Consider the following 12,565-nt stretch of genomic DNA (forward strand, 5'->3'; position numbering starts at 1 on the left):
TCGACATTTTCACATTTTGCACAGGGTTATATTTTTAAAGAATTTCCCTGGTTTTCATCACTGTTTATACTGGCTATTTAAAACAGACCTTTTATATCTTAGGTATTGTTAAAAAGAACTCGTTATTCCCTTCACTTTGGTGTATGATTGATGTCTGTAGTTTGGGTTGCAGTGCATAGAGCTGGGCTGTACTTCAAAAGTGTACCAATAAAAAAAAACTGCAAGGTCGGCTTGGTCATTTTCATATCCTGGACTTCTGAGGTAAATTGTTTAAAGAGATCCAATAACTTTTGATACATTTGATATATAATTCTTTTATTGCATTTTCAGAGCTTGCATTGTCTAGTCTGGCAAAATTCATTTTTGTTTAATAACTGCTAAAGATCGTGTATTTTAAACCAATTTGGGCTGATTTTTTTCACATGGAGCAGTCATATTGGTTAGTTGTGTGCTTATATCATTTACAGTGTACAAAAGTACAATATACAAGAAATAAATTTCACTCACAGTACATGTAAGTAACAGATGTATGACAACATTCTGTCCATTGTGCATCTTACAAATGCAAACATCTTCACCTTACACCTGTCACTCTCTCAGAAGCTCGTGATATCTGTAGATTGTCCCCATGTGCAATCAATATGATGTGAAGAAATTTCTTCAGATAGCATCCTCCTAACCTGGATTCCTTGGCCAACTGCTTTTGAATTTAACTATTAGGCAGATGTCAGCCAGGTGAATTATTTTAGGCCCACTTGGCACTCTTGTTATTGCTTTATGCCTTTTCTATCCAGCCACAGGGACCAGTATTTCTTTGTCAAGATTGCTTTGGTATGAGCTTATTTTCTGCATGATAATTAATGTTTACAATGGCTTCTGCAGACTGCTGAAAGCAATGTAGTCATGTGCTATGTAATCACTGATTTGATTTTGGTTATTATAATATTCAAGAATTTTGTTGCCCAATATTTAGCGTGCTGGTAGTTGAATATAGGAAGAAAAAGAAATACAATGTAAAATTTTGTTGATATTTTTATTTCCATTTTTTTCAGCTATATAATTTTGGGGAGACAGTGTCAGTTGTTTTCTGGACTGATTCATGGAGACCACATAGTTTTTATGACAAGATAGCCACAAATAAATCAAGAGGAATGCACACATTGTGTTTGTTAGGTATGTCATTCTTGGGAGTAGGTATTTCATTCCTGGTACTAGGTTTTTCATTCTTGGTATAAATAGCTTGGCATGGTAAGTATCTAATTTTTGATACTAGGTACCTCATGCTTGTAATGTGTATTTTGCATGGTAGCTATCTCATGAATGGTACTAGGTACCTCATGCATAGTACTAGATATCTCATGCATAGCATTAAGCATTTCATGCATGGTAACTGTCTCATGTTTGGTACTTTTTATCTCATGCATAGTACTAAATATCTCGTGCATAGCACTAAGTATGTCATGCATGGTAGCTGTCTCATGTTTGGTACTTTTTATCTCATGCATAGTACTAAATATCTTATGCATTGTACTAGCTATCTCATGTATGGTAATAGGTATCGCATGTTTGGTACTAGGTATCTCATGCATGGTGCTAGGTATCTCATGGTTGGTACAAACGGCTCATGATTTTCTCCATTTCAAAAACTTCTTAGCTATGTTTGAAATCCTTCAAATTTTTTTAAAAATCAGCAGCCGGGGGAAGTGTCAACCAACCTTTTATAGGGGACACACACACACCTTCCCGGGCTGCTAAATCATTTCAACTTTATAAGTTTTAGAGTTGGGGGATATCATTTTTCTTTGTGGATTTTATGGTTTTATTGTTGTAAATTTAGTTTCACTAGGACTGTAAGCAAAACTAGTAAAATGAATATTTTGAAATTCAATTTATCATATATAAAACTGATATCCTCGTTCTAATACTTGTTTGAATATCATGTCCAGAAATGTTCAAAAATATAATGCAACAAAGTCACATGTAGTGTCATGATGTCAATTACATGTACCTTCTATAAATGTAACCATTATTGTTGAATATCGTTTATCTTCATAACTAATTGATCAGCTTATAGATATGTGCTATGAATGAAATTTAGTTTATCTGGTCAACTACAGGTACACTGGCTAGTTGAACATTGTCAGACCACTTTGACCTCTTGTTTTCAAATATCTTTTGCTACACACCGTGGGGGCCCCGAGTGGCCGAGTGGTCTAAAGCATTTTCCATTACAGATCACTGCCATCTCACCTCTGTCTGCATAGGTTCGAGTCTCGGATTTGGCAAATGTGGGTATGTGAGAAAGCTTGCCAGTAGCTTCTCGTGGGTCAGTGGTTCTTTCTGGGGTTTTCCTGGGTTCTTCTTCCACCATTATTACTGGCCGCCATGTATAGCCTATCGTGTGCTGAAAAATGGCGTTAAACCCTAAAAACAACAACAACAACAGCTACACACCATGTAAATTGTTATGAATAATACATTAGTAGTATTAAAAAATACTTGAAACTGTGGTAATTTATTTCAAAAATATATAATGCAAATTGAGATCCAAATAATGCACAAAACTGATAACATTTTTCTCTTTTATAGATATTAAAGTAAAGGAGCAAAGCATTGAAAACTTAATGAGGTAATATTTCAACATTTAATTTATTGACCCCATATCTAGTTGTCATTAACAAAAATTGTATTAACATAATTTGCAGTAAAATTTTCTTAGCTTCTTTGAATTGAACAGCCAATTTGTCTACTTATTTTGTCAGATTGAGAGGTGGCACGTGACATTTTTTCATTTTGAAAGGTTACAGTTCCTACAAAGTTTGCAACATATATATTAATTAATTGCTGTATTTCATAAAGGAATTATTATTTATCTCTAATGACAAAGACATTTTTTAAAAGCTACATTTTGAGTTTGGAGTGATTTTCTTAGAATTGTGTTTTTGGAACTTGTGCAAAAGTATCCAGGTTTCAGTTGTTTTTCTTTTTGTCTGGGAATATCAGTTTATCTGTAATTTCTTCTTGCAAACTCGTACCTTAGTGATTTCATACGGAGGAAAGGTAATGTTGTTTTTATTGAGTTATTGTTGGTGAAATTTGTGACTTATTGACGATAGTTTTCATTATGATAGAGGAGAGGATTGTTTTTCAAGACTTCAGTTAATTAATGAATGTTAGGGCATACATGTTGAATTTTTTGGATTTGAAATTGAATTAATTCATCATAAAATTGACCACTGCAATGGCCTAAGTGGTTAGATCATCCACCTCGGATTTGGGAGGTCATGGGTTAGAACCTCAGCCGAGTCAAACAAAGTCTTATAAAATTGGTAATAGCAGCTGCCTCATTTGGTGCTCAGCATTAAGAGGTTAGTGTTAGGACTGGTTGGCATGGTGTCAGGTTAATGTGACTTGGTGTGACATGATGCTACATGTCTGCAGCATGATACCCCAGTGCCAGACATTATAAACAGCCACACTGCAGACATTGTAGTAATATGACTGGAAAATTGTTAAAGCTTTGTCAAAAATCCAAATCAGACACACAAACACATTATAAAATCATGTTTGTTTTTTTTCAGAGGAAAGAAGGTCTATGAACCACCACGATACTTGACTGCTAGTTTAGCTGCTGAACAGCTTGTAGAAATTATAAAACAGAAAAGAGAGGAAGGAGAAAAAGATATAGGTAATTATAAACTGGTGTTGATAATTCAAGACATCCAGTTCCTAGACAATTTCACATGTATATGTGTACATATTGAGCTGACCACTTGATACAAGTTGTATCCCATCCTTTAGACATGCCAAACCCCCCCCCATTCCATGCTAATTATCTTAACCCAGAAGTATGTTCAGCATATACTATACATTCCAAATGTGCTCCACATGGTTAATGAAGTACTTTATGCATCATGTAATAACCATGTTCATGCTCTTTCAGTTCTACTCTGAATTATATCTTGACTCCATTGGTTTACTTGAAAGCTATGCTACCAATGTGTTGCATGTTGAAATATTTTACAATGAATTCTCGTTTGTGGTTGTTATTTGTTCCCGTCCAGGTTAAACAAGAACAATTATTTCGAAATCTATTTAACTTATTTTCTGCGTACAAGCATGATGTATTAGCAGAGAAACTGAGTCTTCACAGGAAAGTCATTAGATACGTCAAGTACTTATGTGAGATGCTGTCATTGTGTGCCATTGTGCTAATCGTGGAAAATTTGTACAGATTCACGCACTTGGAGAACAGTGAAACGTGAGAACTCCTGCAAATTCATTGAAAGTCCCACATATAAAAATGTTCTCAGCAAAGTATACAATTTCTATTTAACTGTTCTTGTCGTGATATCTGTTTTTCATAAAGCAACTTTCCACATCTGGGTTCTTCAAGCATGAGCTAAATAGTTGTGAAACTAAATGTGATTAGCACAATGTGCCCAGGAAAATGCATTATGTTATAGTTTAAAACCATTCCTGAAGAAAGTTTTACAAATGTGTGTTTAAAATTCAGGCTACCTAGTAAATCCAAAATGTCTGCTTCCTGTCGTGGTTCATTTAAAAAAAAAGTTTTGGGCAAATACTTGATGATGATATTGATGATGACATCAGTTTATAAAGGTATGAAGTACATGAGATTATTGGAGCTGGGAATGTGTTAACAGAGATACCAGTGAGTGATTTTGAGCCCAAAATGGTGTTCAATACCAGTCAGATGTACATGCTCGATGGACAAAAAATAGATGGCATGACCCTTTCAGTGATATTTCAAAATTAAATCTACAAAGGGCAGATTACTGAACCTAATTAAAATACAGACAATTTAAAAGTGTACGCAATTTTCATTTTTTTAAAATATTAATCAGTTTTGCCTTGCAGATAATATGCTACAAAACCATATGCATATATCCATATCAGGGTTCAGATAAATTGAATAAAATAAGGGTAAAAGAATGAAATTAAGAAGTAAAGATATTTATTTTAATACCTCTGTCTGCACAAGCATTGATGGACTAAATACACTTATACAGCATTGTGGAACAGATAAGAAATTTGGCATAGTAGTAATTAACAAATGATTTAACAAAGAAAGTTCATGTTAGTGACAAAAAAAAAATTTGTGAGCAGATGTATGCAAAAGATAATATCTGTGAGCTGTGGAAAATTGTACATAAGTCAGAAAGATCAGTTTCCCAAGATATTCAAGCTGACAAAGCTAGCTATGTATATGCCCCTTCAGAAAGAAGCACAGAACAATATTGATGCAAAGGAAATGAGCAGAGTATGCTCAGAATTAATTAACAGATTAATGCTTACACAACCAGAGGTGACATCTGTGAAAGATGTTGATTTTGGTAGAGCTCAAAGAAAGTGGAGCAGGAAGAAAGAGAGACATATTAAAGTTTAGATAAATATTGACCTATGGCTGATTCTTCCTCCCCATCCATTTTTCTTTGATAAAGGGGTAGGTCTCCCTTCAGATAACATCCTGTCATCATCTCTCCTTAAATTGTACATGGGTAAGAAATTTTAAATTTCTCTTTTTTATGCAGAGATATTTAACCAGTGAATGAAGGTGCTGATGGAATTTGAAATTAGCATAGATTGAGCTATGTTGCAGATTTCAAACTGCTCAAGTTTATCACCTTGTGTAAGTTTTTAAAAATTGTATAATAGGACTGGGTGTAGTCAGTAGTTTTCCTTCACTAAGAAATACAAGTACCTGTCGCTGCGGCAGCATTTTGCATCTGCAGGAAGTAAAATGTGATAGATTTGGTTGGTATTCAACCTTATTCCCATGCCCGAATTTGTTCTAGATGAGATTTTCTTTGCATGAGGAAATTGCGTTATTTCTTATCTTTTGAAGATAACATGTAACATCTTCCACATGTAACTGAGACACAGAATTGGTAACAAGATGTTTTCTAATCATTCATATTGTACAAAACAAAGGAAGTTAAATGGAGCCTGATTAAATGGCTTAAAATGTTGAATAAAACTTACTGAGACCAACAGGTAATCTGTTTGAAAGTATTGTTATTATCTTCTCATAAATGGGAATTGCATGCGATAACTAAATGTATGTAGTCTGCATACTGGAAATAGGACCAGAATGTCAACATACATGAAAGGGCACCACCTACCTTCCAGAGATAGAAAGACCATCAAGTTCATATGGGTATTGATATGTATTGTATTGCTGGCTGCATATCATGAATCGTATGGATATGCATCACATGAGTATTATTTCTCCCCTAGGTAAAATCTTGTTAATGTCGGTATCTTGGCATCTGTCCGTCTACAGGAGACGATGGCATAGCTCCAAAGTAAGCTTTTGTTTATCCTTCTTTCTAGCTCTCTTTTCAGCTTGTTTTATTCTTCTCTCTTCCTCTGCGTTTTGAACTCCCTGCCTGACAGCTAGACGCCAGCTGGAACGGTTGTTTGCACAGCTCTCCCAGTTGTTGACGTTGATGTTTGCCATCTTCATATCCTTCTTGCAAACATCTTTGTAGCGCAGATGTGGTCGTCCAGTTGGTCGTGCACCTTCTGTTAACTCCCCATATAACAGGTCCTTGGGAATGCGACCCGGGTCCATTCTCTTGACATGGCCAAGCCAGCGAAGGCGCCTCTCGCTGAGAATGGAGAACATGCTGTTTATGTTGGCGCGTTCTACAACCTCTGTGTTGGGTACTTTGTCCTGCCACTGGATGTGTAGAATGCGCCGCAGACATCTCAGGTGGAAGCTGTTGAGTTTTCTCTCATGTCTTGCATAGGTGGTCCATGTTTCGCTGCTGTAGAGAAGTGAGCTGAGTACACAGGCTTGGTAGACACGCAGTTTGGTCTTATCTGTGAGGTTGGGGTTGTTTCAGACTCTCTGGTTAAGTCTGGCCATCACTGCTGCTGCCTTGGCAATCCTGCGTTCACCTCAAAATCAATGGAGAGTGAGCTGGAGATGTTAGACCCGAGGTATGTGAAGTTCTTGACAACTTCCAAGTTGTACCCATCGATGGTGACAGAGGGAGGGGAGTCTGCATCCTGCGCCATGACGTTCGTTTTCTTCAAACTGATGGTCAGTCCAGATTCCTTACAAGCATGGGAGAGGCGGCATACCAGCTGCTGCAGTCCATCTTCCGTGTGTGATGTCAAGGCTGCATCATCAGCGAAGAGCAATTCACGGATGAGTACCTCTGTGACTTTAGTCTTAGGAGACAGGCGATGTTGAACAGCTTGCCGTCAGCCCTGGTATGGATGTACACTCCCTAACTGCGGTCCTTGAATGCATACTGGAGAAGCATGGAGAAGAAGATGGCAAAGAGCGTCAGCGCAAGGACACAGCCTTGTTTGACTCTGCTGATGACTGGGAATGCTTCAGATGTTGTGCCATTGAAGCACACTGTGCTGTGCATGTCCTCATGGAACGACATGATGACAGCAAGCAGACGTTGGGGGCAGCCGATCTTCTGCAGGAGTCTGAAGAGTCCACTCCAACTAACCAGGTCAAACGCGTTCATCAGGTCTATGAAGGCAATGTAGAGGGGCATCTGCTGCTCGCGACACTTCTCCTGCAGCTGACGTAGTGAGAAGATCATGTCTACAGTTGACCTGCCGGCTCGAAATCCACACTGGGACTCTGGGGAGACATGGGAGGCTAGAATCTGCAAGCACGCCAAGGCAACACGGGCGAAAGCCTTTCCGACGATGCTGATGAGGGAGATGCCCCAATAGTTGTTGCAGTCGCTACGGTCTCCTTTGTTTTTGTACAAAGTGACGGTGTTGGCGTCACACATGGCCTGTGGGATGTATCCCTGTTCCCAGCAAAGGCATAATGTCAGTATCATCACTGTGTAAACTGTATAGTATGGCTGCAGTGGGCATCTGATTTAATACTTCAATACACACATTACCAATGATTTATCTCTCCAGAGAACACCTGCCATTAGCATTCCTTGAATACAAAATATTACAACATTTTCTATCGATAATATTAAGCACACATTTTTCTTTTATGTTTGGATTGTGACATTAAAAGCTGCACATGCCTACCAAGACCAACCTGGGTCAGCTGCCTCTTTGTGTCCCTGGGAAAGGAATTTTGGCTGCTATTTCCTCAACATGATAGAAAAAAACCATTGCCATAATAGGATTACAGTTGCGCATCAGTTTCATTTACTAATCAGAACATACATTTGGAGCAGTACATAGTTGTGGCTAGCCATTGCAAGTAGGAAGATGAGCTGGTAATATTCGTTGGTATAAGAGTAAGCAGACTATGCTATAGGCATGAACTTGGAATCAAAAGTAGGTGATGTGTTCCTAAAATACTGTTCATGTAGACTTAACATGTACATAAATAAAAATAAGAACCATAATAGTGGAAGAAGATTATGGCTAGCATGGCTTTCATACTGCAAATTGGAGCTGTCTCTTCATTTTTTTAGTACTTGGGTTCAGGACTCAAGCTTTTGATGTACCCAAGTTGTACTTGGGCACTCACTACTGTATTCGACTTAAGCTGAATTTACTTTGCAGTTAAAGACGGAGAATAAAATTCCCATTCATATTCTCCTTCACAAATTATTCACAGGTGAATTGATTGAATATCAGTCTCCATTTGAAATTTAATGAACATTGTCCAAAGTAATGTTTTTCAAATTGCTGTATACTTTGTGAATACTATTTTAAAATTCATGGAATAATTGTTTAGAATGGAGTAGGTCTTTGTTCATGGCATATTTGGGGATGTCTTTATTGACCTTTTTCTTTTTTTTGTACTTAAATTTTTTTCAATATCTGACTAAATTGTGTTATAAAATTTGCAGTAAAATATAGTCATTAAATATATCCATAAAATTTGACTTGGGCACAACATGCAAGTAATCATTAATCATGATGAAAAAGTTGTGCACAAAGCTGATGCAGTCAATGTGTTTAAATTAGGTTGAGGGATTTGATATATATATTGTTATGGTGTCAGAAAGTTCCTTTTGTATTAAATAGTTATCTTTCATTTTTCTTTTAGTGCTGGTAGAAGATAGCCTGTGTGTGGGGCTGGCACGTGTTGGTGCAGATACTCAGACGCTACTAACATGCACTTTGGAACAAATGACCTCAGTTGACCTTGGGCCACCTCTTCATTCATTGGTTATACCTGGTTACATGCATCCATTGGAAATGGAAATGCTGAAACAGTTTGCTTTAAATGACAGTGTCATAGAGATGATTGAAACTTTAGAAAGGAATAGTGAACGTTCACAAAGTTAATAATTACTGAAGTTGTTTCCATTTTATATCATTTATATCATGGCCACCAATCTCTCTAATGAACTTTGCAGTGTTATAAAGAAAAATACTGAGTCTCTTGGATTATGCACAAAAGGGGATGATAAATTCAGTTGGGACAGTAAATTGTCCAATGGAAATGGAAGTTTCTTCTTTTGCTTGTCAAATTGTGAAAAGCTGGGAATGTGATTTGTCTTGTTCATGTCTTTATTTTAATTTGTCTTGTAAAAATTGTATGTGAAGATATGTGTCACTATTTCTTGTTTCATAAACTCGTATGAAATAGAAAATGCCTGAGAGGTGCAAGATAATCATATATAACACCTCATTTTCACTGCTAAATACCTTTGCCTGATAATGTTAACATTAGGAAATTACCTCTGTCTCAGGGGCCCTGAGTGGCCGAGTGGTCTAAAGTGCTTTCCGTTACGGATCAGTGCCATCTCACCTCAGTCTGCGTGGGTTCGAGTCTCTGATTCGGCCAATGTGGGTATGTGAGAAAGCTTGCCAGTAGCTTCTCGTGGGTCGGTGGTTCTTCCCGGGGTTTTTCCCTGGGTTCTTCCTCCACCATTGGTACTGGCTGCCATGTATAGCCTATCGTGTGCTGAAAAATGGCGTTAAACCCTACAACAACAGCAACAACAACAACAATCTCTGTCTCAGTCTCTGTGTCTATATATATATATATATATGTATGTGTGTGTGTGTGTGTGTGTGATCAGTCTGATGCATATTCTCATATACCTATTTACACAGTATCTTGTAAGTTCCTTCATTTCAGTTACGTTAAAAAAATGTACCAAATCTGCACCCTTCCATTCAGCCTTGATCTGTCCTTTTGCTTTGATGTTGGAGTGTGGCATATCCCATTTCAGTATGTCTTCCTCCAGAGTGATGGCAGCATACCTAGACAGTATTGTGCAAAACAGTTTTGGTTGTAGTTCAGAATATAAACCACCTTCAATATCAGTCAGATGTAAATACTAAATGATGATTTCTGTCTATGCTATGGTATCATAAGTCCTTCATTAGTGTACCCATTACCATATATGCAGTGAAGTCTGACAAACTACAGACAGGCTTAATGTCCTGGCCAATTCACTATTGAGGAGAGGCCAACAGCTTGATATGGAGTGGTCCCTCCATCCATCTAGTTTTTCATAGAATTTAAATTATATGCGACTGACAAATACTAGACTCATTGCCATAATGTGGAATGACTTCATCCCTTTCCAGACCCAGAAGCCTGGGCTGTTGATGCCCTATCAGTCAGTGGGGTCAGGGGTGGGCTGGGGCTATGCCTTCCCTGCAAGTACAATGACTAAAACAGAAGATCAGGGTCAAGGCTTCAAAATAGCTATGTTTGCTCCTCTGTAATGGGACATATCAATGACTTGCTCAATCTTGCAAGAGACATACCAGGAAAATTATAACAACCCTCACATGGCTCTATCTGACTTTTCTATCCATTTCCAAGGAAACTCTTCTTTCGCAGTCAGGGATGCCTTGTATTACAAGAGTTTTGTGATTAAGATGGGAAGAGGACATGAACAGTTAGAAGGTCCTCTGCCCAAAAGGGGTCAATGACATGTTCTCACCAACTCCTACCACTTACACCTTCCATTCCTCAGTTGGCTAACTCTTTCTTTTCCTGTTGGAGGGAAATATGCAAGACATATTGCAATCAGGAGATACCATTCCATTATTTCAGGCAAGTTCAAACATCTTGGAAGAGATGATATAAGTTGCAAAAAGGATATTTTCAACTTGTCTAATTTTGACCTACCAGACCCACTTGCTCATCATTTTCCCAAAATAGAACCTATAGTTTAACTCCATGATCCCCTGCTTTCAACCTCTCTTAAGCTATCAACATACAAGATTTGTTTCCCTATAGCTCTAGCTTCTGTGATTGAGCTGTATGTGCTGTCGGTGAATCTGATCTACATTGTTTTGTTCTAGTTATACTAATGACAGAACCTCGTTTCGTCTGTAAGAACAGGTTACTGTCTACAAGTATTTAGAAAAGAAATTCACCTACTCTTGAGCAGCAGGACCCAGTACATGCTTTCAGATGCTATCCAAGGTCATTGATTTGCAAATGGATTCAATTATTTTGAGTTTATTACTGAAATGAATAGCTCATAATTCTCACTGAAGAGTGTTTGTATTAGCTGTCTTGAGTGTATAATCTGAATATACCTCCCAATTTGTTTGTACCCCATACTGATTTTTAAAAAAAGCATACCTGAGATAAAAAAAAAAGATACAAAGAACTTAGTTCATTCATTGATTTATAATTTCAAACGTATGACCAGAGGGGCCCTAACACCATTAACGTCTGCATGTTTCATACAAATGGAAGTTTTCAGTGTAAAAGACAACCTTGCTCACCGATGATTTTCATTTCCTAGAAAAGTCCATTTTCAGCAAAAGGGTGGATGCACTGTTACACATGAATATGTACATTGAAGTTATATACTACGTTGTCTGCTTCTTATATTTAGGAAAAGAATCACAGCTACAAATATGTCTTTCACGTGGATTTAACAAGCAGGACATATGTGCAAAGGGCTCTAACTCTCAACTGTCAGCCTTATGGTAATTTACAGAATTATCTGGCAGTTGCTAAATAGGATAAAACTTGGGGTAAGTATTTGTTGCATTGTAAAAATCACTTGAAAAATATGTGTTGTTTTATCACGTTATGTCATTTGTATCAGATGAAGTAGGGGAATTACAAAAATAGTTAAAAGGCATGCTAATCCTACATGCATAACCTCTTTGTGATTACTATCATGGGTCAACATTGAACCATTTAATTTGACCAATCACTCATGCTTTTAAATATTATCTACTTAAAATATTAAAGTATATATATCAATCAGTAATGTTTCCTAATCATTTGAAAATGTGATTATGGAGAGTAAAGAAAACGAATAAAATATATACTTGATGAATGAAAAGCTTTGTATCAAGGGGTTTATAATGGTGAAGTAAGATAGAAAGTTTATAGTTAACTCCAAATTGCCAAGTCTACATTCAGACATTGGCTCAAGGATGAGCAGAAATTTCAGGATTACTTGCAGGCTGTGGATTCTGATGATAGATTCAAACAAAATGTGCATGGAATGCAAATGGTACAGAATTAGATGTTACCATGTACACCTGGTTCACACAGCAACATGAATAAGGCGTTCCTATCTCTGAAATATGTCTCAAGGCCCAGGCAGGGAAAATGGCAAAAAGTAGGATACTGACTCTGATTTAATGGCAAACCATA

General features: G+C 37.3%; 1 protein-coding gene across 1 annotated transcript in view; it reads left to right on the forward strand.

The window, feature by feature from the left end:
• LOC149807168 (diphthine methyl ester synthase-like) overlaps positions 1–12,169 on the forward strand; it is a 29,564-nt gene extending 17,395 nt beyond the window's left edge. Inside the window, exons 5-8 of the mRNA XM_089963001.1 lie at positions 1,053–1,173; positions 2,590–2,629; positions 3,582–3,688; positions 9,023–12,169. Of these exons, the coding sequence (XP_089819127.1) occupies positions 1,053–1,173; positions 2,590–2,629; positions 3,582–3,688; positions 9,023–9,264 (510 nt within the window). The 3' untranslated portion in view covers positions 9,265–12,169. The remainder of the gene's footprint in view (positions 1–1,052; positions 1,174–2,589; positions 2,630–3,581; positions 3,689–9,022) is intronic.
• Positions 12,170–12,565: the final 396 nt, after the last annotated feature.

This window comes from Sinohyriopsis cumingii, chromosome 1 (assembly GCF_028554795.1).
Source record: "Sinohyriopsis cumingii isolate HCF-2022 chromosome 1, ASM2855479v2, whole genome shotgun sequence".
In the NCBI taxonomy this organism is placed as follows: domain Eukaryota; kingdom Metazoa; phylum Mollusca; class Bivalvia; order Unionida; family Unionidae; genus Sinohyriopsis; species Sinohyriopsis cumingii.